A 26,067-nucleotide genomic window follows, 5' to 3' on the forward strand; every position below is an offset into this window, starting at 1 on the left:
TCTTTTTTACTAAGCCATTATACTAGCAAACAGTCAGTGTACCTAGTGGCATCCTAAACGTGGCTATTGGACTTCTGTATAGTCCCACTAGTGCAAAAATATTTGCAGCACGTCTGCCTGCATTGCACACTCAAACTCTTTTTTACTAAGCCATTATACTAGCAAACAGTCAGTGTACCTAGTGGCATCCTAAACGTGGCTATTGGACTTCTGCATAGTCCCACTAGTGCAAAGATATTTGCAGCACCTCTGCCTGCATTGCACACTCAAACTCATTGTTACTAAGCCATTATGCTAGCAAACACTGAGTGAACTTAGTGTCATCCTAAACGTGGCTATTGGACTTCTGTATAGTCCCACTAGTGCACAGATATTTGCAGCACCTCTGCCTGCATTGCACACTCAAACTCTTTTTAACTAAGCCATTATACTAGCAAACAGTCAGTGTACCTAGTGGCATCCTAAACGTGGCTATTGTACTTTTGTGTAGTTACACTAGTGGAAAGATATTTGCAGCACGTCTGCCTGCATTGCACACTCAAACTCTTTTTAACTAAGCCATTATACTAGCAAACAGTCAGTGTACCTAGTGGCATGCTAAACGTGGCTATTGGACTTTTGTGTAGTCACACTAGTGGAAAGATATTTGCAGCACGTCTGCCTGCATTGCACACTCAGACTCTTTTTAACTAAGCCATTATACTAGCAAAGAGTCAGTGTACCTAGTGGCATCCTAAACGTGGCTATTGGACTTTTGTGTAGTCACACTAGTGGAAAGATATTTGCAGCACGTCTGCCTGCATTGCACACTCAAACTCTTTTTAACTAAGCCATTATACTAGCAAACAGTCAGTGTACCTAGTGGCATCCTAAACGTGGCTATTGTACTTTTGTCTAGTCACACTAGTGGAAAGATATTTGCAGCACGTCTGCCTGAATTGCACATTCAACTCTTTTTAACTAAGCCATTATACTAGCAAACAGTCAGTGTACCTAGTGGCATCCTCAACGTGGCTATTGTACTTTTGTCTAGTCACACTAGTGGAAAGATATTTGCAGCATGTCTGCCTGCATTGCACACTCAAACTCTTTTTAACTAAGCCATTATACTAGCAAACAGTCAGTGTACCTAGTGGCATCCTAAACGTGGCTATTGGACTTTTGTGTAGTCACACTAATGGAAAGATATTTGCAGCACGTCTGCCTGCATTGCACACTCAAACTCTTTTTAACTAAGCCATTATACTAGCAAACAGTCAGTGTACCTAGTGGCATCCTAAACGTGGCTACTGGACTTTTGTGTAGTCACACTAGTGGAAAGATATTTGCAGCACGTCTGCCTGCATTGCACACTCAAACTCTTTTTTACTAAGCCATTATACTAGCAAACAGTCAGTGTACCTAGTGGCATCCTAAACGTGGCTATTGGACTTCTGTATAGTCCCACTAGTGCAAAGATATTTGCAGCACCTCTGCCTGCATTGCACACTCAAACTCATTGTTACTAAGCCATTATACTAGCAAACACTGAGTGAACTTAGTGTCATCCTAAACGTGGCTATTGGACTTCTGTATAGTCCCACTAGTGCACAGATATTTGCAGCACCTCTGCCTGCATTGCACACTCAAACTCTTTTTAACTAAGCCATTATACTAGCAAACAGTCAGTGTACCTAGTGGCATCCTAAACGTGGCTATTGTACTTTTGTGTAGTTACACTAGTGGAAAGATATTTGCAGCACGTCTGCCTGCATTGCACACTCAAACTCTTTTTAACTAAGCCATTATACTAGCAAACAGTCAGTGTACCTAGTGGCATCCTAAACGTGGCTATTGGACTTTTGTGTAGTCACACTAGTGGAAAGATATTTGCAGCACGTCTGCCTGCATTGCACACTCAGACTCTTTTTAACTAAGCCATTATACTAGCAAACAGTCAGTGTACCTAGTGGCATCCTAAACGTGGCTATTGGACTTTTGTGTAGTCACACTAGTGGAAAGATATTTGCAGCACGTCTGCCTGCATTGCACACTCAAACTCTTTTTAACTAAGCCATTATACTAGCAAACAGTCAGTGTACCTAGTGGCATCCTAAACGTGGCTATTGTACTTTTGTCTAGTCACACTAGTGGAAAGATATTTGCAGCACGTCTGCCTGCATTGCACATTCAAACTCTTTTTAACTAAGCCATTATACTAGCAAACAGTCAGTGTACCTAGTGGCATCCTAAACGTGGCTATTGTACTTTTGTCTAGTCACACTAGTGGAAAGATATTTGCAGCATGTCTGCCTGCATTGCACACTCAAACTCTTTTTAACTAAGCCATTATACTAGCAAACAGTCAGTGTACCTAGTGGCATCCTAAACGTGGCTATTGGACTTTTGTCTAGTCACACTAGTGGAAAGATATTTGCAGCACGTCTGCCTGCATTGCTCACTCAAACTCTTTTTAACTAAGCCATTATACTAGCAGTCAGTGTACCTAGTGGCATCCTAAACGTGGCTATTGGACTTTTGTGTAGTCACACTAGTGGAAAGATATTTGCAGCACGTCTGCCTGCATTGCACACTCAAACTCTTTTTAACTAAGCCATTATACTAGCAAACAGTCAGTGTACCTAGTGGCATCCTAAACGTGGCTATTGTACTTTTGTCTATTCACACTAGTGGAAAGATATTTGCAGCACGTCTGCCTGCATTGCACACTCAAACTCTTTTTAACTAAGCCATTATACTAGCAGTCAGTGTACCTAGTGGCATCCTAAACGTGGCTATTGTACTTTTGTCTAGTCACACTAGTGGAAAGATATTTGCAGCACGTCTGCTTGCATTGCACACTCAAACTCTTTTTAACTAAGCCATTATACAAGCAAACACTCAGTGTACCTAGTGGCATACAAGAAGTGGCTGTTGTATTCCATTAGTGCCCCACTGGTGCCAAGCTATTTCTAGCACCTGTGCATGACACCCTCCTGCTCTGTTTTTAATAAGCTATAATGATAGCAAAAAATACTGCCATTTAGTGGCATCATAGAACTGGCTGTTGTATTCCATTAGTGCCCAACTGGTGCCAAGCTATTTCTAGCACCTGTGCATGACACCCTCCTGCTCTGTTTTTAATAAGCTATAATGATAGCAAAAAATACTGCCATTTAGTGGCATCATAGAACTGGCTGTTGTATTCCATTAGTGCCCCACTGGTGCCAAGCTATTTCTAGCACCTGTGCATGACACCCTCCTGCTCTGTATTTAATAAGCTATAATGATAGCAAAAAATACTGCCATTTAGTGGCATCATAGAACTGGCTGTTGTATTCCATTAGTGCCCCACTGGTGCCAAGCTATTTCTAGCACCTGTGCATGACACCCTCATGCACATTTTGCTACGCTAATGTTATAGCAAACTCAGGGAATTCATTGCTGCATTTGATAAATCGGAGGGATAGAAAGTGAGGCTTCATTTAGCTTTTATTCTGTTCATAGACAGCATCTCCAAGTTCACACCCGAAGAGCAATTTCTCCTCCACGTCTAAGTGTGGAGAGGCAGCTAGTGCGCATGCGTGTGCCGATTTACCCCAGCTGCAGCCTAACTACAGTGTTTCACCTAGTGAGTATGCTCAGCCTGACTGTGCCATTCCTGACGCTAAGTCTTCATTTCGGGATACAGCGCATGCTCCCACACTAAGTGTGAAAAGCCTCTTTGCACAGGTACTTGCATTCCGTGCCGGGTCTAAGTCCTGTTTTGTGCCTAGACACCATGCTAAAGCTGATAGTCTTTTTTCAGAGACTGTATTTCATGCTACTGAGCATGCTCAGGCACTTACTGCATCAGAGACTAGGTCCGGTAATGAACTCTTTGGCCCTGCCCCTGATGTGGGGGTCCCATATAGACCACAGGGCATCAGGTGTCCTCCCAAATGGCTTGCAGAGGCCCACCCCTATGACTTGTCACCGCATTATTGATGGTCAGACGATGACTGGTGAGGTGTTTGGGTCATGGCAGCCATGAGGTCATCATTGAAGTTGCGGTTCCAAATAGGATGCTAGTTATGCCACTCATGACGTGTCACTCTACTTTTGTCTCCAGGAGGTGCATTGTGGTTCACCCTGGTTTGGGGCGGACCCAGGTTATAAAAGGGGCTGGAGCCAACAAGGAGGTGCGCAGTCTTCTATTATGCTCCGAAAGAGCACACCTCCATGTGTTGAACCCATTGCAGCTTTAGGCCAGAGGTAGGCAGGGATAGGGTGTCGATGCAGGCCACCACCACAGTTGGTAACGCAGAACGGTTAAGACCAGCTCCTGTCCTACCAGTCCTGCTTGTGCAGCCCAGTGGCATTAACAGGCCTGCTGCTGCTGATGCGCCTGCTGTCCACAGGTGTGGCCCCTACGCACACGGTCAGCGTACTCAATGGCCCCTGTGTTGTTAACAGGGAGTTCCTGGGCTGGGTGGGCATGTGGACCCTGTGACGCTAACAGGGCTCCCAGTCTCCAGATCCGAATGGCGTCTAACTCAGTTCAGGCTACTATTAGTTTCATAGCCACACAGCTCTGTATCCTCCACCAAACCTTCCAGTTGCCAACCTCTCCTTTTCCAACTGGGAGCATGGTGGACACTGACTGCTGATGGGGATATATACCTTTCTCTTTCTTTTCTTATTAATTTTCGTTATATAGCGGTAACATAGTATATACCACCTTATCCAAATCTGCCAGTCCCACTGTAACAGATGGTGTTTCTTCAGCAAATGTTACTGTTGCTTAACCACCAAATCCACGGACCAAAACTTTTTTCCCCTTTCCAACACACCTGTTCCCCTTTCCACCAGCATCTGTCCTTTTTCAACTCCTTTTTGTATATGACCAAAAGTGCAACTCTGCAGGGACACCGTACTCAACGCCATCTCAGCACAGCAGCCAGCCCTCGGTCACTCAGATGTGGACAAGTAAAAGACCATTTCCTCCTATCCATGACAAAGCGTTGAGATTCACTCTGTGCAGCACTGGTGTTTAGTGGAAAAGCAGATCTAAGATTGCGTACTATATTCTGCAGATACTCCTGTATACGTGCGTCCATTTCTATGGCAGGAATTATTTTGCCAAATTTTGTCTTGTACCGGGGATCTAACAGTGTGGCAACCCAGTATTCAGGATTACTTTGAATTCGTACAATCCGAGGGTCATGTTGTAGGTAGTGCAGCAAGAAGGCGCTCATGTGTCTTGTGCATCCAGGAGGACCAAGTCCTTGGTGTGTTGGTGGCAGAGAGGTGAGAATCGTGCCTCCTTCCTCTGCCCTCTCCCCACAACCTCGCACAACCGAAATGTGAGCAAGCTCTCACTCATCTGCTGAGTCTTCCATGCCCATCGCCAGTTCGTCCTCCATTTCTTCATGGGCTCCTGCACCTTCCTCAACACTTTTTGCTGATACTATGCGCCCTTGTTAATCCCTCTCCCTCACCATGACTGCCGCATAGGTGCCGCTGACCATCTGGACCTCGTAGATCTTGTTATCCCTTCCGCATATGACTCCTCCTGTACTTCCTCCCCTTCCTCTTGTCCCAACACCTGACTCCGAATAATAATTACAGTGTGCTCCATCATGTAGATGACCAGAATTGTCACGCTGAGAATGACATTGCCAGTGCTAAACATCTTCGTCGACATTTGTAAACTGTGTAGCAGGGTGCATAGGTCCTTGATCTGACACCACTCCAGCAGCGTGATCTGCACCACCTCTGGATCAAGTTATCCCAGGCTATATGTCATAACGTCGTATTGCAGCAGGGTTCGGCGGTGCTGCCACAAATGCTGCAACATGTGCAGATTCAAATTCCTGCGTGTCGGCACATCGCATTTCAGGCGTTTAACCACCAGACCTAAAGACTTCTGTAGCGACGAAAGTTGTTGAGCTGCTGTGTGCGCACGATGGAAGTGAGCACATAGCGAGCGTGCCCGCTGCACAATGCCATGTAGGCCGGGATGGTGTTTTAAAAATTGCTGGAGAATTAGGTTCAACACGTGAGCCATACAAGGCACGTGTGTCACATTGCCCTGACGATGGCCCGCAGCCAAGTTTGCATCATTGCCGCACACGGCTGTTAAGTCACCAACGGAGTACGCTCCGTCAATTTGTACTCCGGTCGCCAGGTGACAACGTGTTCCTTTCATGCATAGTGCTGATGATGGGAGAGGAGTCGATGCCAGCGGCGCAGGTGGGCGCAGGTTATGCTCACCCACTGGGCTGCATTACCTTGACAGATGCAGAATCTCTGGCTGAATGTAGCTGGTGGGTATCTCACAGATGAAATACCATCATTCAGCTACAACCAATGGGAAGACACCACACCCTTTTTTATGCCCATCCTGTCTGCAGACCACTGCCAGACATAGCTATGAACCTATGGTTAATTTTACCCCCAGTTCAGTTTTATGATTTTGTGTGCTTGTTACCTGACTACTTTTCCTGCATGCTGTTTATGGACCTTGTTGGCCGATCCGCATTTCACCTCTGCTTGTTTTCTGATTAAGTCCTGGCCGTCCCATTCTGTTCCTGTTCCTCAATTAATGTTTTGACCCTGCCTGACTACTATTCTCTGGAACTGCAGCCTTCCACAGGTATTAATCACTTTGGGCCCTGTGTAATTCCTAATCCCTGTATAGGGGTTAAAGGGTTTCAGGGTTCTAGGGGTCCTGCTTGGTGAGTGGCTTCCCTCTAGCCTATCATTTACAGCCCATCTGAGTGTGTGGATCAAGGAAGGCGTTACACCGTACTCTCTGCAGAAGGCCATGTGGGCCAGGATAGTGCTTTAAAAATTGCTGGACAACCAGGTTCAACACGTGAACCACACAAGGCACGTGTGTCACATTGTCACAGCGAAGGGCCGCACCCATATTTGCATCATTGTCGCACCCGGCCTTCCCTGGCTGCTGGTTGAGTGGAGACAACCATTGATGAAACTCGGTCTCCAGAGCTAACCGTCCACAACTTCTCAGCGGTGTGACTCACATTTCCCATACATTTCAAAGTAAACCTTTGACCGCCTGATGGCATTGAGCTGTGCTGCCAGCATAGTAAGGAGGTGTGTGGTATTCCTTGTGCGCAGTTACAAGGAAGGGTGGCTTGACCACACAGGGTTTGCGCCAAGGTGGAGGACCCACACGAGGTTGAAGAGGCAGAAGCAGTGTATTAACTTCTACATACAGAAGAAGGATTGAAACAACTAGTGGGGACGGCAAGACTTGTACAGCAGACCCTTCTCCATCTCTCCCCACAGTAACCCATTGCCCAGTCAGCGACATGTAACGCCCCTGTCCATGCTTACTGGGCCAATTATCTGTGGTGAAATGCACCCTGTCACACAGAGTTTCTCAAGGAATCAGTGATGTTTAGTGCGACATGCTGGTGTAGCGCGTGCACGCCTTTGTTGGAGAAGGAGTGGCGCCTGGGCATCGGCTCTTGGGGCACTGCGATGGGCATAAGGTCTCAAAAATCCTCGGTTAAAAAGGTTGGAAAGGCAGCATTTTGGTAGCCAACAGTTTCCAGATGCTGAAAGTCAACCTCTAAGCCATGTCATGCCCTTCTAAAAGCATGTAAAACACAGCGAGGGGACTCCAACCACAGTCTCCCTCGTTTCCACTAACTGGGCCACACACACCCCACTTGACTGGCATCGGTTGAGCCCCCTTTTGAAAAAGAAAAAGATGCTTTGCATGAAGCACTCTCAAAAATACGCGTGCCTTTCCCGTCCCCTGGCTGACCCAGGGGAAGAAAAGTCCTCTGAGAGCCATGACTTGTTCATCTTGGTTCTTTTAGAAACACAGCGAGGGGACTCCAACCACAGTCTCCCTCGTTTCCACTAACTGGGCCACACACACCCCACTTGACTGGCATCGGTTGAGCCCCCTTTTGAAAAAGAAAAAGATGCTTTGCATGAAGCACTCTCAAAAATACGCGTGCCTTTCCCGTCCCCTGGCTGACCCAGGGGAAGAAAAGTCCTCTGAGAGCCATGATTTGTTCATTTTGGTTCTTTTAGAAACACAGCGAGGGGACTCCAACCACAGTCTCCTTCGTTGCCACTAACTGGGCCACACACACCCCACTTGACTGGCATCAGTTGAGCCAATTTTCAAGATGAAAAAGATGCTTTGCATGAAGCACTCTCAAAAATACGTGTGCCTTTTCTGTCCCCTGGCTGACCCAGGGGAAGAAAAGTCCTCTGAGAGCCATGATTTGTTCATTTTGGTTCTTTTAGAAACACAGCGAGGGGACTCCAACCACAGTCTCCCTCGTTTCCACTAACTGGGCCACACACACTCCACTTGACTGGCATCAGTTGACCCAATTTTCAAGATGAAAAAGATGCTTGCATGAAGCACTCTCAAAAATACGCGTGCCTTTCCCGTCCCCTGGCTGACCCAGGGGAAGAAAAGTCCTCTGAGAGCCATGACTTGTTCATCTTGGTTCTTTTAGAAACACAGCGAGGGGACTCCAACCACAGTCTCCCTCGTTGCCACTAACTGGGCCACACACACCCCACTTGACTGGCATCAGTTGACCCCCCTTTTGAAAAAGAAAAAGATGCTTTGCATGAAGCACTCTCAAAAATACGCGTGCCTTTCGCCTCCCCTGGCTGACCCAGGGGAAGAAAAGTCCTCTGAGAGCCATGTCCACATTGTCAGTGGACAGACTCGTGTGCTTATCTGCCAGCAGACCCCCAGCAGCACTGAAGACAGGTTCCGAGAGAACGCTGGCTGCAGGACACGTCAAGATCCCCAAGGCGTACGTGGCGAGCTCAGGCAATTTATCTAGATTGGAAGCCTAAAATGAGCAGGGCTCAAGTTGCACAATAATGGAATCGATGTTTCCTTGCATATACTCATATATCTGTGTGTCCTCCTCTTTTTCCTTGTCCAGCTCTTTTGTTTTCGCATAAGTATATGTCCTTGTCACTTTCCCATGTGTTTGTGTTGTGTTGTGAGTTGTTTATCACCTTTTGGACACCTTTGAGGGTGTTTTCTAGGTGTTTTTATGTGTTTGTGATTGCCTGCCATTGTTTCCTATACAGTTCGAGTTCGGTTCGTCGAACGTTCGACGAGCCGAACTCGAACGGGACCTCCGTTCGGCGAACCGACCTCGAGCCGAACCGGGACCGGTTCTCTCATCTCTACTCTCCACCTCCTGCCACCTCCAACTCAAAAACATTTCCCGGGTCCGTGCATTCCTTTCCCAAGACACTGCACAAACCCTAGTGCATGCCCTAATTATCTCCCGCCAGGATTATTGCAACCTCCTGCTCTGCGGCCTCCCTTCTAACAGTCTTGCAGCCCTACAATTTATTCTAATCTATGCTGCCCAACTAATCCACCTATTCCCCCGCTACTCCCTGACCTCTTCTCTCTGCCAATCCCTTCACTGGCTTCCCATTGCTCAATGACTCCAGTTCAAAACCCTAACCATGACCTAGAAAGCCATCCACAACCTGTCTCCTCCCTACATCTGTGACCTAGTCTCCTGGTACTTACCTGCACATAAACTTCGATCCTCACAAGATCTCCTTCTCTACTCCCCTCTCATCTCCTCTTCCTACCATTGCATCCAAGATATATCGTGTGCCTCCCCCATACTCTGGAATGGTCTGCCACAACATATGCATACAAATCAGAGTGAAAAGGGGGTTAATGCCGTGCATCAGCCAAAATGAAGATGTAGCACGTTGATGTTATAAACGTATTCTTTTATTCCATCGGTCTACGCGTTTCGAGGATATACCTCTTATTCAGGACCAGTGCATCAACATAGAACAAGATCTCCTTCTCTACTCCCCTCTCATCTCCTCTTCCTACCATCGCATCCAAGATATATCGTGTGCCTCCCCCATACTCTGGAATGCTCTGCCACAACATATCAGACTCTCGCCTACCTTGACAAGCTTCAAAAGGAACCTAAAGACCCACCTCTTCCGACAAGTCTACAACCTACCGTAACCCTCAGTCTGATACAGCGCCGCATGACCAGCTCTACCCTCACCTACTGTATCCTCACCCATCCCTTGTAGACTGTGAGCCCTCATGGACAGGGACCTCCATCCTCCTGTACCAGTCTGTGCCTTGTATTGTTTATGATTATTGTACCTGTCCCTATTTTGTATACCTCTTTCACTTGTAAAGCGCCATGGAATAAATGGCGCTATAATAATAAATAATATTAATAATAATAATAATAATAATAATCATAACTGAAAATGCTGACAGGCTCACTCTTATCAAAATTAACGAAGTGTGGATTAGCCCAGATTTCTCAGCCCCACAGGATGACAGCTGCCAAACCTAAAGTCAATTGTAATGTTCCTTTTATTGCGGTGTATTCACATGCACAACTTCTGGGTCTCAGAGTCACAATGTTCTTAAAATTGTAACAAAATTGAATCAGAGTCCCGACTCTTCAGCTGTTCCAGGATGTACTGCTATGCATCTTTGTAATTTTAGCTAGGTCTCGCACTGAGTGCATAGGTTTTCCCAGTTAACGAGTCAGAATGTTTTTAAAATTGTACAAGAAGTGAATCACAGTCCCCCAGTAGGTCTCTTTCAGGGTGTACTGCAATGTGTCTTTGTAATTTTATCTAAGCCTCACACTGAGTGCATAGGTTTTCCCAGTTTTGGAGTCAGAATATTTTCAAAATTGTACCAGAATTGAATCACAGTCCCCCATCTACATCTTTTGCTGGCTGTATTGTAATGCTTCCTTGTCATTTTAACTAGGTTTTTTTCAGAGTGCATAGGCTTTCCAAGATTGGGAATCAGAATGGTTTTAAAATTGTACCAGAATTGAATCACAGTCCCCCCTTTACGTCTCTTCCAGGGTGTGCTGCAATCCCTCCTTGTATTTGTAGCTAGGCTTCACACTGAATGCATAGGCTTTCCCAGTTTAAGAGACAAAATGTTTTTAATATTGTTCCAGAATTGAATCACAGTCACCACTCTTTGTATCTTCTAGGGTGTACTGCAATGCTTTTTTGTAATTTTAGCTAGGCCTCACAGTGATTGCATAGGCTTTCCCAGTTTGAGAGTCAGGATGTTTTTAAAATTGTACTAGAATTGAATCACAGTCTAACCTCTACTTCTCTCCTAGGTTGTACTAGAATGCTTCTTTATAGTTTTAGCTAGGTCTCACATTGAGTGCATTTCTCAATTTTCAAGTCAGAAGGTTTTTAAAATATTACAAAAATTGAATGAGTCTCTCCTCTATATCTCCTACTGGCTGTATTGGAATGCATAGGCTTTCGTTTTGGGAGTCAGAATGTGTTTAAAATTGTACTAGAATTGAATCATAGCCCCCCCCCCCTATGTTTCTTCCAGGTTGTACTGCAATGCCTCTTTTTGTAACGTTAGTTAGGCCTCACACTGAGTGCATAGGCTTTCTCAGTTTCCGAGTCAGAATGTTTTTTTAAAATGAACCAGAATTGAATCACAGTCCCCCTCTACATCTCTTCTGGGGTGTTCTGCGTTGCCTCTTTATAATTTTAGCTAGGCCTCATATTGAGTGCATAGGCTTTCCCAGTCTCCAAGTCAGAATGTTTTAAAATTGTACTGGAATTGAATCACACTCCCCCTTCTACATCTCTTGCTGGCTGTATTGCAATGCCTCTTGGTCATTTTAGCCCGGCCTCACTCTGAGAGCATGTGTTGCGGGCAGAGGACAGACCACGGCAGGGGGGCTGCTTGAGACGCTCGGATCCGGGGTTGTGGCGGTGGCTCTAGGGGAAGCCAAACCCGGGCCTAAGCACCCGTCTGCCGCCTGCAAGTGAAAAAGGGGTTGGACCGGATGGTGTTGACCGGATGGTGTTGGTGTACTCACAGTTCCTGAATAAATTCACACAGATTCCAGATGGTAAACCAAATTGCCAGTGACCGGTGACCTCCGGCGGGTGTGTTCGGATCCCACACCCTGGTACAGCAGACAGGGGTCCCTTCCTCCTGCACTTAGTGTTTGTGTCCTTCTTTCTAACTACTCTGCATGAAACAGGGAAGTCCACTCCCGGTAATACTGTGTGTTGGGAGCTGTGGCCCACGAGAACTGACCCGTGGGATCTTAGTAGGCAATTGCGGAGCCCTATCCCCCTTGTTGGGCTTCCGTCTCACTCTATCTGGGCCTTCTGTGGGACAAGACCTGAAATCTTGTCCATGGCTGGTCAATTAGTAAGGTACGTGAAGCTGTCCTTGCTCTAGGGTCCAGGTACCCTGTCATGCATGGCCTCCGGACCGGATTCCCCCTGTCGGTACCGGCGGGCTACAACCCTGCCCCAGTCAAATTAAGGTCTCCCGCGACCGGATCGCCGTTGCCTGTGGCCCTGTTTGCCGACTGCCACCTAGTCAGTAGTCCAGGAGCTCCAACCCCTGACTACCCTGTCACTTCACACTCCTCTCCTCACTTTCTGCCTCACTGACTGTATGTGTCTCTCTGTCTCACTGAACTCGCCCCTCCCATCACACCTCAGAACCTCTAGGTGGGCGTCACCATCTGCTTGGCCCCACCCACTGGTGTGTACCTATTGTCATGGGAGGTGACTAAGCTTTGCTGCCTGGTGTTGTGTACCATGGATGTGGGGGTTGTGATGGAGGGTCAAGCAGGAGGGAATCCTGCACCTCGAAGATGGGTGCAGTCATCTGTGACACCCTGATTTTGTCAGGGCGTGACGTATGAGCTCCCAGTTTCCAAGATAAAATGTTTTTAAAATTGTACCAGAATTGAATTAGAGTCTCTCCTCTTAGTGTCTTGCAGGGGATATTGCAATCCCTCCTTCTAATTTTTGGCAGAACTTACACTTATTGCATAGGGTTTATAAATGTAGGAGTCCCATTACCTAACATTTTTATGAGAACGTGTATGAGGCCCTTCCTTTAGGTCTAATTCAGGATGTATTAGGGTCCATCTTTCTTTTAATTTTTACCAGTTTTTGCAGTGACCACCTAAGCTTTGTGAGTTTCAGAGTCCCCCATTTATAAATTAAACAGGATGTGACTTAGCATGTCACACACACACACACACACACACACACCACAGATAAGGTAGTAAAAAGTTAAAATTAAATTTTCCACTGATTACTTTTTTTTCTCCATTGAAAGCAATGTAAAAGTACAAAAATGTAGCAAAAACGCTATGTAAGGAGGAGGAGGCGGTTTTCCTCTGTTATATACAAGTCATATACAGTAAAGAATGTTTCCTCACATTTTTCAGGTAAAATATATTTTATCTTAGGTTTTGTATGTTTTATTGTAAGTCCATAAAAATGGTCTACTACTCTAACATTGTTCCCAACAGCAACCTGGGAGTCAGAGATGTGTCCATGCATCTTCTTCATGCTGTTCCCATTCCATATGAGCCCTTTTTCCATCCATTTTAGCAATTTTACTGCCCCCCAAGCCTCCTAGGAAGGTCTCCCAGAAAAATGCTTGAGTTTCCCACTGACTTTCATTATACTCGTTACTCTAGACGTGTGCTAGAGCAGTCCGACTTGCTAGATTCGAGTACCGAGCATTATAGTGCTCGCTCATCGCTAAAGTTCAACTGTTTTCGTCTCTGAACCAATTTGGCTGTAGAACAGTGTACAGCAAAAAGTTACAAAGGTTCCTTCCAGACCACAATGGCATGTGTCTGCTTCCTTCTGTGTCCACAGCTTCTCCTCCAGCAGTACAGTATATCTATGAAGAATAAGATTATCCGGTGATTGCATTGTGTCACCTCGTGGTCTGTTCATGACGTTAGGAACACTATATAAGGTTCCTGATTTCCAGTTAGTGCGATAACTCTGGAGAAATCCTGCACATAGCCTGTCAGGACTCGCTCTTGAGGTTGGCTCCTAATGTCTAGGCGGGGACTTGACGAGGGAGTTTCTGTACTGCAGTCTCCCATTAACTTACATTATACAAGGCAGCATGCACTGAACATTTCTTATCTTAGCACTCAGCAGTGGGACACTTAAAATCAATGCAATTTTACATTTCCACCTAGGTCTATTTACATCGGAGGTCAAGTTTAGGAAAGAGCAGATAATATAAATAAATCCACAGTGTCACTCATACTGACACCTCTAGAACTGACTGCTGCACAATCCTGCTGTAATATCTATGGTGACTGTGGCATTTTTATCAGCAGGAAAAAGAAAACAACCCAGATGAAATATGAAGAAGTCCATCAGGAGAATGTTCCAGCCGGCAGGAGAGAAGGACAATGGGGCATATGATGGAGTCATCCTGAACTCTGACTCCTGCACCTCCATTCAGGATGACCCTCAGCTTATATTTAAGGTATGTGAGTTTATAGTGCTCTTAATATGTTTATTTATATCTATGTTTACGGTTGGAAGATTGTTTAACAGATAAACCTAGCCTTGTATACCTGACATTGCATACACTGAAAAGATGCCCTAAGGTAGTAGAATTACTTGCAGCTTCCCGGACATCTGTCAGCCCATACATCAACGACTGTATCCAAAAATGCAGAGAAAATTGTTCAGCACATTGAGACAGTGATGAATCATTGCTAAGCCAAAATGAACATGACATTATTAGTATATATTGTAATCAGATCATATAAAGTAACTTATCTGACTGCAGCCATCATCAACGTAGAGTAGGAGAATAAGCAGCTCGGAGGCAAATGTTATTTCCATACCACTGCCCTGCTTTGTTATTAGATGCCTCCCTCTCATATATTAGGAAATCACAGTATGATAAATTCTCATAAATAAGTTTAAGTTTATTTAAACTTAAACCTAATACAAATCTAAGTTACTTTACAAGTCAGACATCTGTCTTAAGCCTGCTTTACACGTTGCAATTTCGCATACGATATCGTATGCGATTTGCAACGCCCCCATCGTATGTATGGCACGTTCAATTTGTTGAACGTGCCGCACATACGAGTAACCCCCCGTCATACGTTCTTACCCGTCCATACGACCTCGATGTGGGCAGCGAACGTCCACTTCCTGAAGTGGGAGGGACGTTCGGCGTCACATCGACGTGACGTGGCAGCCGGCCAATAGAAGTGGAGGGGCGAAGCTGAGCGGAACGTAAACATCCCGCCCACCTCCTTCCTTCCGCATTGTGGGTCGGGAGCCGCAGGACGCTGGTAAGATCTGTTCATCATTCCCGGGGTGTCACACACTACAATGTGCGCTACCCCGGGTACGATGAACAATCTGACGTGCAATTCTAGAGAAAGGTATGATGTGTATGCAATGAACATTTTAACGTTCAATCGCAATCGCACGTACCTCTCACACATTGCAATGTAACTTACGATGCCGGATGTGTGTCACTTACGACTTGGCCCTGCCGACACATTGTAAGATACATTGCAGCATGTACAGCGGGCTTTAGGCCGGGGTCAGACAAGAGTAGGAAGTAATGTTCAAGATTCATTCAGAAAACTTGGTTGATTTTGCTTCTTGTTGTCACCCATGTGTCAGTTTTTATGAGCATGTGACATCGGTGTGCAATTCATGTGTATGTTTCCTTTGGATTTTTCCTCATACATTACCAAATACTGGCAATGTATGTGGAAAATCAGATTCTATATGGATGTTCTGTATAGGAATCAATGTGTGTAATCAACAACATAAATGAATGAGCAATCAGACTGCTGATTCTTATAGTCCCCCAGGGATACTGGTAAAATAAAAAAAAAAATAAAAAAAAGGTAAAAAAATTAAAAAAAAAACGTAAAAGTTCAAATCACCCCTCTTTCGCCCCATTGAAAATGAAAGAATTAAAAAAATAAAAAATATGCACACATTTAGTATCGGTGTGAACAGAAACGCCCGATCTATCAGAATATAAAATCAACTAATCTGATTGGTAAATTGCATAGCGGCAAAAATATTGCAAACACCAAAATTACGTTTTTTGATCGCTGCAAATTTTGTGTAGAATGCAATAGCAGGCGATCAAAACATAGCATCTACGCAAAAATGGTATTAAAAACATCAGCTCAAGACACAAAAAGAAGTCTTCACTGAGCCATGGATCCAAAAAAAAGAACACAATGGGTCATGGAAAATGGCGCAAAAAGTGAGACACTTTTGTGGATAAACTTCTGATTTTTTTTTAACCCATTAAATAAAAGTAAATCTATACATGCTTGGTGTCAACAAACTCATACTGATCTGATGCATCACACCAACACCTCAGTTTTACCATATAGTGAACATGGTGAATACAATATCCCCAAAGCAATTATGCAATTGACTTTTTTTGCTATTTTTCTGCATTTGGATTTTTTTTGCTGTTTTCCAGTACACTATATGAGAACAAAAAAAGAAGAAAAATGCGATCAAATGTCCATAAATATAGTATTTATTAGTGGAAAAAGAACATGGTGAAAGGACATAATAAAATCAGTGGTGGAAAAAAGGCTGTTCACCTGCAAGATATAATTATACCACCGATATGTACCGTATACATACACAAATAGATGATAAAAAATATAATTGGATATCAGGCAAATGATATAATATCAAGAAGAAATAATGTACATATAGAAAGATGTATGTAAAAGTTATTGTTCAGTGCAGTATACATAAAGGAAAAGAAAAAACATATGTGAATATACAGTATATGTGTATACATACTGTATATACAACTCCCGCTTATACCTGATGATTAAATGAAAAATTATAGAAGTCTATATGACTGCATATGCCAAATAATTTCCGCCAGTGAGGCAAATTTGAAGCACTAGCACAAGCAGCATGCAGTTAAAATGCACAAATATATTGCCGATGACAGACAAAATGTGAAGGTTCATGTTGTTCAATGCCAAACAACTACTGCCAATGAGGCAAACTTGAAGCACTAAAACAACCAGCATGCAGTCACTGGATCACCTGGGTACAAAAGTGAAAGATAGCACGGAGGCAGCTGGCCGCCCGACGGCCGTTTCGGTAAGAGACCTTTGTCATTTTCAATATATTGGTGTATTCTGACTGCATGCTGGTTGTGCTAGTGCTTCAAATTTTCCTTGTTGGCAGTAATTATTTGGCATATGCAGTCATATAGACGTTTATGATTTTTCATTATTAATCATCAGGTACAAGCGGGAGTTATATATATGTATACACATATACTGTATATTCACATATATGTTTTTTTCTTCCCCTTTATGTATACTGTGCTGAACAATAATTTTTACATCTTTCTATATGTACATTATATCTTCTTGATATTATATCATTTGGTTGATATCCAATTATGTTTTTTGTCATCTGTTTGTGTATGTATACATATCGATGGTATAATTATATCTTGCAAGTGAACAGCCTTTTTTTCACCACTTATTTTATTATGTCCTTTCATTATGTTCCTTTTCAATTAATAAATACTATATTTATGGACACTTGATTGCATTTTTCTTCTTTTTTGTTCTCCTGTATTTGGTGATTTGTTAATTTATAGAAAATTATGTCCATTAATCTATTGCATGTATATCATATTTTTGATTTATAATGTTATCTCTATATTTGTGATCATGCATTTTCCACTACATTTATTTCAGTACAATATATGGTAAAACTTATAGTTTCATTTAAAAGTACAACTCGTCCCGCAAAAAACAAGCCCTCGTATGGCAAGATTGACAGAAAAATAAAAAAGTTTAAGGCGACGTCACATGTATCGATCTATCGTGCGATTGCATGAGCGATCGCACCCGACCCCTGTCGTTTGTGCATCATGGGCAATTAGTTGCCCATGGTGCACAAAGTCATTTACCGTCGTCACACGTACTTAACTCCCTCACGACGTCGCTGTGGGCGGCGAACATCCTTTTCCTGAAGGGGGAGGGACATTCGGTGTCACAGCGATGTCACACAGCGGTTGCACAATAGAAGCGGAGGGGCAGAGATGAGTGGGACATAACATCCCGCCCACCTCCTTCCTTCCGCATTGCCGGCGGGACGCAGGTAAGCTGTGTTCTTCGTTCCTGTGGTGTCACACGGAGCGATGTGTGCTGCCCCAGGAACAACGAACCACCGGCGCGCAGAAGGAGGAACGATTTTATGAAAATGAACGACGTGTCAATGAGCAACGATAAGGTATGACATCACATGAACGATAAACACAGCTTACCTGCGTCCCGCCGTCAATGCAAAAGGAAGGAGGTGGGCAGGATGTTATATTCTATTGGGCGTCCGCTGTGTGACGTCGCTGTGATGCCGTACATCCCTCCCCCTTCAGGAAGAGGATGTTCGCCGCCCACAGCGACGTTGCGAGGGTGGTAAGTACGTGTGACGGGGTAAACGACTTTGTGCTCCACGGGCAACTAATTGTCCATGACGCACAAACGACGGGGGTGGGTGCGATCGCTCATGCGATCACACGACATATCGGCGCATGTGACGCTGCCTTTAAGGCTCTCGGAAGAAGGGGAGCAAAAAATGAAAATTTAAAAATGGAAAATCGGCCAGGGGTGAAGAGCTTAAACTTATATCCAATATGCCCAATTTGTCCTTTGGTTTCTGGTAGAGTGGTGACAAAGTTTTCTTGTATAAACTTAAATTGGGTCAACAGGTCACATATAGAGCACGCTGCTGACCCAAATTAGACTATTTGCGTTTTTTGCTAGAATCTACAACAAAATCAATGTGCAACATACACAGTGGAAAACATCCACCATATGTGAATAGGGTCCTATGTACAATATAGAAACACATTTTGTTTTATAAAGTTTTTTTAAAGTGATGCACGTCCTTGATACTTTTAAAGTAGAGGTTTGTTCTTCTTCCCTTTTGCCCTAATAAAAATATGGCACAAGCTTAGTTACTGATGTATTTGCTAATAAAAGTTACAAAAGCGGCATGTTCAAATTGTCTCTCCAGTAAAGGAGACAAACTCTAGCACAGCGCCACCTATTGGAAGTAGAGATCCTAAAAGTCACAAGTGGATTTTTAACAATCCTTTGCAATATGACTCAGGATATATTAGCCAGATCAGAATCCCAATTTGCAGACACGGTGTTTCGGGGTGCTTGCCCCTCGTCAAAAGCGGCATAAATATTTTAATACATCTCAATGTATTAGAGAATCTCCTTTACCTCCTGTAGGCCCAATTTGTGCTGCGGATAAGCCGCGGTTTTCGTGCCACAAAAGGTGCGGTTTTTGTTCCTAACCTTGCTGCACTCCTTTCCCAGCAAAACCTATGGGAAAAAAAATGCTTTGCGCACACTGCGGTTTTTTTACCTCTAGGTTTTGTTGCAGAATTTCTGCAGCAAAAAGAATGTGCATGTCACTTGTTTTCTGCAGGTACTTGCAGTTTTTGCCATAGATAATGGTATAAAACCGCAGGGACCAACTTGCGGAAAAAACGCGGCAAAACAGCAGCAATATCGAAGCAAAACCGCGTTTTTTGCCGCGGGTTCGGTATTCTGCAAGAGGATGCGGATTTTTCTTAAGAAACAGTTATTTGCGAGTGCGCACAAGGCCTTAGAAGTACATGGAATTCTCCACAGTATCATTTTCTTACACCATTGTAAAATATAAATTGTATCCTATTTTCCAGTGTAGAAGTAGAGCTGTACATGGAGTAACCTGTTCTCCTCCAGAATCTGCTTTGTCTTCAATCAGATCTTTGTGGAGCCGTTGAATGAGTTCCGATGTGACTCACTGTTATCACGTGCTTCACTCTTTCCTTCAGTAATACACAACATAAACAATTGAGGGTTTTGCTTCCAGTTTTTTTAAAAAAACAACTTTATATGCAAATCATCATGAATAAACTTTTAGGCTTTGTTTACAGAGTTTTTTTATATTTGGCTATTGAATCGGATCTGCTTCGAAATCCACATCAAAGAGTATTTGTGGTGTCTAACGTGAATTTTTCTGTAAATCTGATTCAACATCAATGTTAAAAATTATGTGTGAATGAAATACCCAGGAATTAGAATAAACTGTGGAAGAAATAAGCGCTGTAGAAAGGTCCAAAACACTGAATAGTGTAATGTAGATGGTTTATTTCAACGCGTTTCAAACTGATGGATTTCCTGATGGAGAAGGGAGAATACCTTTCGAAACGCATTGAAATAAACGTCCTACATTATACGTAGTGTTTTGGACCTTTGTCTTCTTACAGCAGCAAACATTTCCTTCACAGTTTAGTTTAACACCTGGTTATTTTGTTTCCCTTTGAGAATGTGGCAGCACTACACTTTTACCACTGGTTGTGTCACACAACCCAACAAGATCCAAATATTCTGTGTGAACATACCTCACAAGAACATAAGCTTACTTGTGTTTGGTTTCCCTTCCTGAAGTATAGAATGTGGATGTAAGAGAACAATTAGGGTATGTGCCCACGATCAGGACCTGCTGCGTCCTGGACACGATGGGTCCTGACTTGCGGGGCCGCGAATCTCCTCTGCAGGAGACCGCAGCTGCTTGCTCCCATGATCAGGCTTCGGGGCACTGTGGTCTTTCTCTCCTGTTCTCCCTGCGGAGGAGACTCATGGCCCCACAGGTCAGGACCTGCTGCATCCTGGACATGATGGGTCCTGAGCTGCGGGGCTGCGAATCTCCTCCGCAGGAGACCGCAGCTGCTCGCACCCACGATCAGGATTCGGTGCACTGTGATCTTTCTCTTCTGTTCTCCCTGCGGAAGACGCTTGCGACTCCACAGCAAATAATTGACATTTTGCGACTCGGAAAGTCGCACCGCAGGTTAGTTTTTACTGCGGGAAAAACAAGCACAGTGGGCATTAGATTTCTATAAATCCACTATGCTTGTACTGTACAATGCAGTATTTTGGACACAGCGAAAACATGCTGCTTCCAAAATGCTGCAAGCACTGATCGTGGCCACATACCTTTAAACTTTTTTTTTATCCCAAATGCACAAAACTCTTTTACGTTGGTTGGACCAAAAATCATAAACCTGATACCGCATAACCCTGTATAACGTTACCCAAAATACTGTCCAAAACACATCCCTCAACATTTCTGACTCAAAATAAGGACATAACATTCACTCAGGGACCCTGCTCACCTTGTGGGGTTTTGCAGGATAGGTACAACTCTGTCCATTGTAGAATTGTGCCTTGCAGCTCCTTATCAAGGTAGTGAATTCATAGAGTCATCGTACAACAATTCAACAGGGCTGTAAAAATACGCCACTTTTTTCTATCTGTTAAAAGGTGTCCTTGATTTTTTGAAGCTGTAAACACTTATACAGATTATTTTGACTGTAATTATGAGCATTTTACAATTTACAGCAGGGGTATCAAACTGGATATGGGCCACAAAGACTGCATTCTTTACAGGATGAGATGATATTTTCAGTGATAACATATTTTTTTTCTATGCAACTTTTTGATCCTTTTTGAAATTTGATTTTTTCAATTTATTTTTTAATTGCATTAGTCGTCATATGGGTTGAAGTATTGTATACTTTTAGCTTGAGTCTTTACAGATTAGTTTGCATGTTAAATAGCATTTTTAGTGGCAACATATTTTTTTTTATTTTTTCATAATTTAATTAGATTTATTTTTAGATTTTTGTTATTTTTTGTCCCCTAATTGGCAGAATACAGTAGTAATGTCGTTCAATTAACACCAAATAGTAATTCTGGCCAACATCTTGTACCAATATCTCTCATCTTGTAGCAATTTCACCGTCCTTGTCTCTATCTTGTAACAATGTTCCCATCTTGTATCAATGTCCCCATTCTGGTTCCTATCTTGTAGCAGTGTCCTCCATCCTGGTCCCCTTTATTGTAGTAATGAGCCCATCCTGTTCTCCTTCTTGTAGTACTGCTCCCATCCTGATCTCCATCTTGTAATAATGACCCACATCCTGGTCAATATTTTGTTGCAATGCCCTCATATTGTTATTTATTTTTTAATGGCAAAAGTTTCATAATGGTCATATATAGTATGTCATAAACAACAAAAATAAAATACAGTCACGCCCATATCATGTCCAAAGTAGTTCTCCACTGACTCAAGGGAATTTACTTGTGTAAAGTCCCCATACACATTAAACTAATGTTGGCCATATCTCCCAATATTGAAAGGTTTGGCCATCACTTTATTGTGGATGGTGGCCCAGGCCAACTGATTGTCAGTGGAGATCTCAATTGGGCATGTCTGATTTCAGACTACAAATCGTTTGGTTCTCCTGGAGATTAGAGATGAGCGAACCCGAGGTTTGGTTTCTGAACCGAACACCAACTTAAAAAAACAGAGGTCGGGATCGGAGTTAGGATGCTTTACATGCAAACTTAACTTACGCAAGTATTTCTGTGCTCAGGTACACTCAGTACCCAGCCCTGTGTGAGCCGCTTGCAGTGTCTGAATGGCTCGTTCTGGAGGTAACAACAGTGTGATCAGATGTAGTGTGTAACAAAATAAAAAGTTTGAAAAACCCCACCCTCCCCCGGAAGTGATCTACTTATAGCTGGCTGAATGTGGGCAAAGACTCAAACTGCCGATCATGATTCCGAACCTCCTCGGGCCAAGTTCAGACAAGTGGAGGTTTTTTATTGTTTGCTGCTAGCGAAGCAAACCTCCAAAAGTTTGCTCATCTCTACAGGAGATGAGCTGCTGACAGAGATTTCTTGGCCAAGCAAAGCGCTCATGTGTGGGAGAGATCACTGAGTAAGTCGAACAATTAGCTGCATTATCGTTAGGCCAACAGCTTTTTATTGTGCATGGGGGGGGCCTTTATGCTCAAGTTGATGTGAAAATCAAGCCAATCAATCACATATGCTGCACACTGGTGACCTGCATCTGAGGAACTGTCTGTTGAATGTTGTTCCGAGATACAATGTTACATAGAAGACCATTGTGTGTTGAAAGTATTAGAACCTGGGGCCATTGTAACTTGGAGGATCATTGTATTGTGTTTTGCAATACAAACATAATGTTAATATTGTTGAAACTAGGATAATGGCAGCCAATATGATGCTATTATGATTAGTAAGCATGACACCTAAGTAATTGCACTCTTTGCTACATTATTCCTAATATTGTTAGTGAGAAACTGTTATCTGAATGAGTTATGCTTGTCTGTATTTAAATATGTAAACAACCTTTAAAATTCCTGTTATTCTTCAGCTTATTCAGGAGGGCAACATCTGCCGCATCCGAGGTTTCATACTGAAGAACTCATCAAGTCTGATGGCTAGAAATGAATATGAGGCCACACCGCTTCATTGTGCTTCAAAATCTGGGCAATTGGAGCTGATGTTAATTATTATAAATGAGACTTCAGAAGAAGGTAAATAATTCTACAATTCTCCCCTGCGATTCTAAATGTGTGTTCATCAGTGCTTTTTTTGTAAAAAAATATTTGCTGGTACGCATCTCTTGGACAAGGAGCGGGGGGTGCTGTTAGGCGCTGGCGGCCAAGATTGAGGAGAGGGGGGTGGGGAGGATCTGTCAGCCGGCGGCCGAGTTTGAAGAGTGGGAGGGAGTGCTATCGTTGCTGTCGTGCTGCTGGGAGATCCTGTGCACGGTTTACTACATACTACATACGGTACTGTATGCTGGAGAGAGAGGCAGGGGGTGCAGAACAACAAGGCTCAGCATACTCCATCTATTGATGTATGCAGGAGAGGCAGGGGAGCAGAACTACAAGGCTCAGCATAATCCATCCACTAGTGTATGCAGGAGAGAGAGGCAGGAGGAGCAGAACTACAAGGCTCAGCATACTCCATCCACTAGTGTATGCAGGAGAGCAGACAGCAGCTGCTGAACTACAAGGCTCAGCATCCTTCAGCCAAGACTGTATGCAGGAGTTTTTTGGCCAAAAACGTAAAATGTAAAAAAAAAAAAAAATGACGTGGGCTTTGCCATATTTTTGTATGCTAGCCAGGTACAGCAGGCAGGTACGGGCTGCCACCAACCCCCAGCTGCCTATTTGTACCCGGCTGAGAACCAAATATATAGGGAAGCCCTTTTTTTTAATTATTTCATGAATTTCAGGAAATAATTTAAGAAAAAAAAATTACGTGGGCTTCGCACAAATTTTGTGTCCAGCCAGGTACAACTAGGCACCTGGGGATTGGAATCCGCAGCGCAGAGTGCCCAAGCTTTCTGGGCACCCCTGCTGAGAATTGCAGTCCGCAGCCTCCCCAGAAAATGGTGCTTTCATAGAAGCGCTATATTCTGGTGCTATATCAACTCTTCCAGCGGCCCTGGAGCTGGGTGGCTCGCTGGGTAATAAGGAGTTAGGGCCAGCTGTATATTATCAACTGGCCCTAAGCCTGAAATTCATGGTATCATGCCAATATTAGACATGGCCACCAGGAATTTCTTGTAAAGATAAAAAAAAAACACAACACACAGAAAATATTTTTATTAGAAATAAAACACAACACAATTGGTGACTCCATCTTTATAGAAATAAAGAACCCCCCTCCACAGTAATCCTGGGTCAAGGGTCCCGCACCGTCCAATCCGGATTCAATATCATCTGATCGGTTTGCTGGAAGGCAAAGCGATCAGATGATGTGTCAGGTTCAAGGATGTGAATCACATCACACATCAGCTGATTGTATAAAAGCCAGTAATACAATCAGTTGATGCATCAGTGCAAAAAAAAAAACTACTCCCCTGTCTGCAAACTCCCAGAACATGACTGATCGCTCCAGGAGCCGCTGGTAATCAGCTGCTGCAGTCACCTGAAAGCATTACCTGATCGCTTAAACCAGCTGGGCTGTAAAAAGCCGGCCCCACCGCTGGACTTTGACTGTCAGCTAATGCCATAGCGTGACTGCATCAGCTGATTATTGGCAGGTCCTGAAGCCGATCAGACGTGTCCCGGGAGGCTGCAGACCGGTAAGTGTGATATTTTTTTTCTAGTGTTCCTGCTTAGCAGCTGGGAGCGGACATGGCGCCGGTGGTAGCAGGGGGAAGCACGGGGGGGTGAACACTGGGGGACCCGATCGCCGGCGGCAGGAGCAGCACAGTGATTACAGGACAGGTGGGAGGGAGCGGAGGTCAGTGGGGGGGGTTGAATCGGACGACGGGGGGCAACGGAGGTCAGGGGGGAGTGGAAGACAGCAGAGGGGAGCAAATACCTTACCGGATGGCAGCAGATCGGGGTGACCGGCCGTGACCGCGATCTTCAGCTTCCATGAACATTTTGAAGAGGGCGGGCACCGACCACCCCTCCACATCTGATTGGAGGGATAGCGTTACATGGATGCTAGCTCCAATCAGTTCGGAAGGGAGGGAGACACAGAGGTCACTCTGCTCCAGCCAATGGCTAATGATATAGCAAATTTACAAATTAGCCATGTGGACAGAGCCAGAGGTGCTTATCCTCAGCGCTCTTCAGATTTTCCAGTACGCCGCACCGGTGCGTACCACCGCAAAAAAAGCACTGGTGTTTGTGCTCTAATGTACAAGATTGCTACAATTCAGAGGGTGAAAGCCCAATTTTAGGTACAGTATATATGATGTATATCTTCCCTAGAGATGAGCGAACCGGCCGTGGTTCGGCTCGAGTTCGGTTCGTCGAACGGGGATCCCGTTCGAGTTCGGTTCTGCGCACGTTCGACGAACCGAACTCGAACCGCATAGGAAACAATGACAGGCAATCACAAACACATAAAAACACCTAGAAAACACCCTCAAAGGTGTCCAAAAGGTGACAAACAACTCACAACACAACACAAACACATGGGAAAGTGACAAGGACATATACTCATGTGAAAACAAAGGAGCTGGATAAGGAAAAAGAGGAGGAGACACAGATATGGGTATATGCAAGGGAACGTCCATGCCATTACTGTGCAACTTGAGCCCTGCTCATTTTAGGCTTCCAATCTGGATAAATTGCTTGAGCTCACCACGTACGCCTTGGGGATCTTGTTGTGTCCCGCAGCCAGCGTTTTCTCGGAACGTATCCTCAGGGCTGCTGGGGATGTGCTGACAGCTAAGCACACGCATCTGTCCATTGACAATGTGGACAGACTAACGTTCACCAAGATGAACAAGTCATGGCTCTCAGAGGACTTTTCTTCCACTGGCTCAGCCAGGGGAGGCGAAAGGCACGCATATTTTTGAGAGTGC

General features: G+C 44.2%; 1 protein-coding gene across 3 annotated transcripts in view; it reads left to right on the top strand.

Annotated features, from left to right (window-relative positions):
* Positions 1–26,067, top strand: part of TRPA1 (transient receptor potential cation channel subfamily A member 1) — a 291,437-nt gene that overhangs the window by 95,548 nt on the left and 169,822 nt on the right. For 2 of the 3 annotated variants that reach the window (XM_075353178.1, XM_075353180.1), the window contains exons 2-3: positions 14,151–14,305; positions 23,104–23,266. In XM_075353178.1, coding sequence (XP_075209293.1) covers positions 14,180–14,305; positions 23,104–23,266 — 289 coding nt within the window. In that variant the 5' untranslated portion in view covers positions 14,151–14,179. The remainder of the gene's footprint in view (positions 1–14,150; positions 14,306–23,103; positions 23,267–26,067) is intronic. The other variant, XM_075353179.1, reaches the window with a different exon arrangement.

Source organism: Anomaloglossus baeobatrachus, chromosome 6 (assembly GCF_048569485.1).
Source record: "Anomaloglossus baeobatrachus isolate aAnoBae1 chromosome 6, aAnoBae1.hap1, whole genome shotgun sequence".
Classification (NCBI taxonomy): Eukaryota; Metazoa; Chordata; class Amphibia; order Anura; family Aromobatidae; genus Anomaloglossus; species Anomaloglossus baeobatrachus.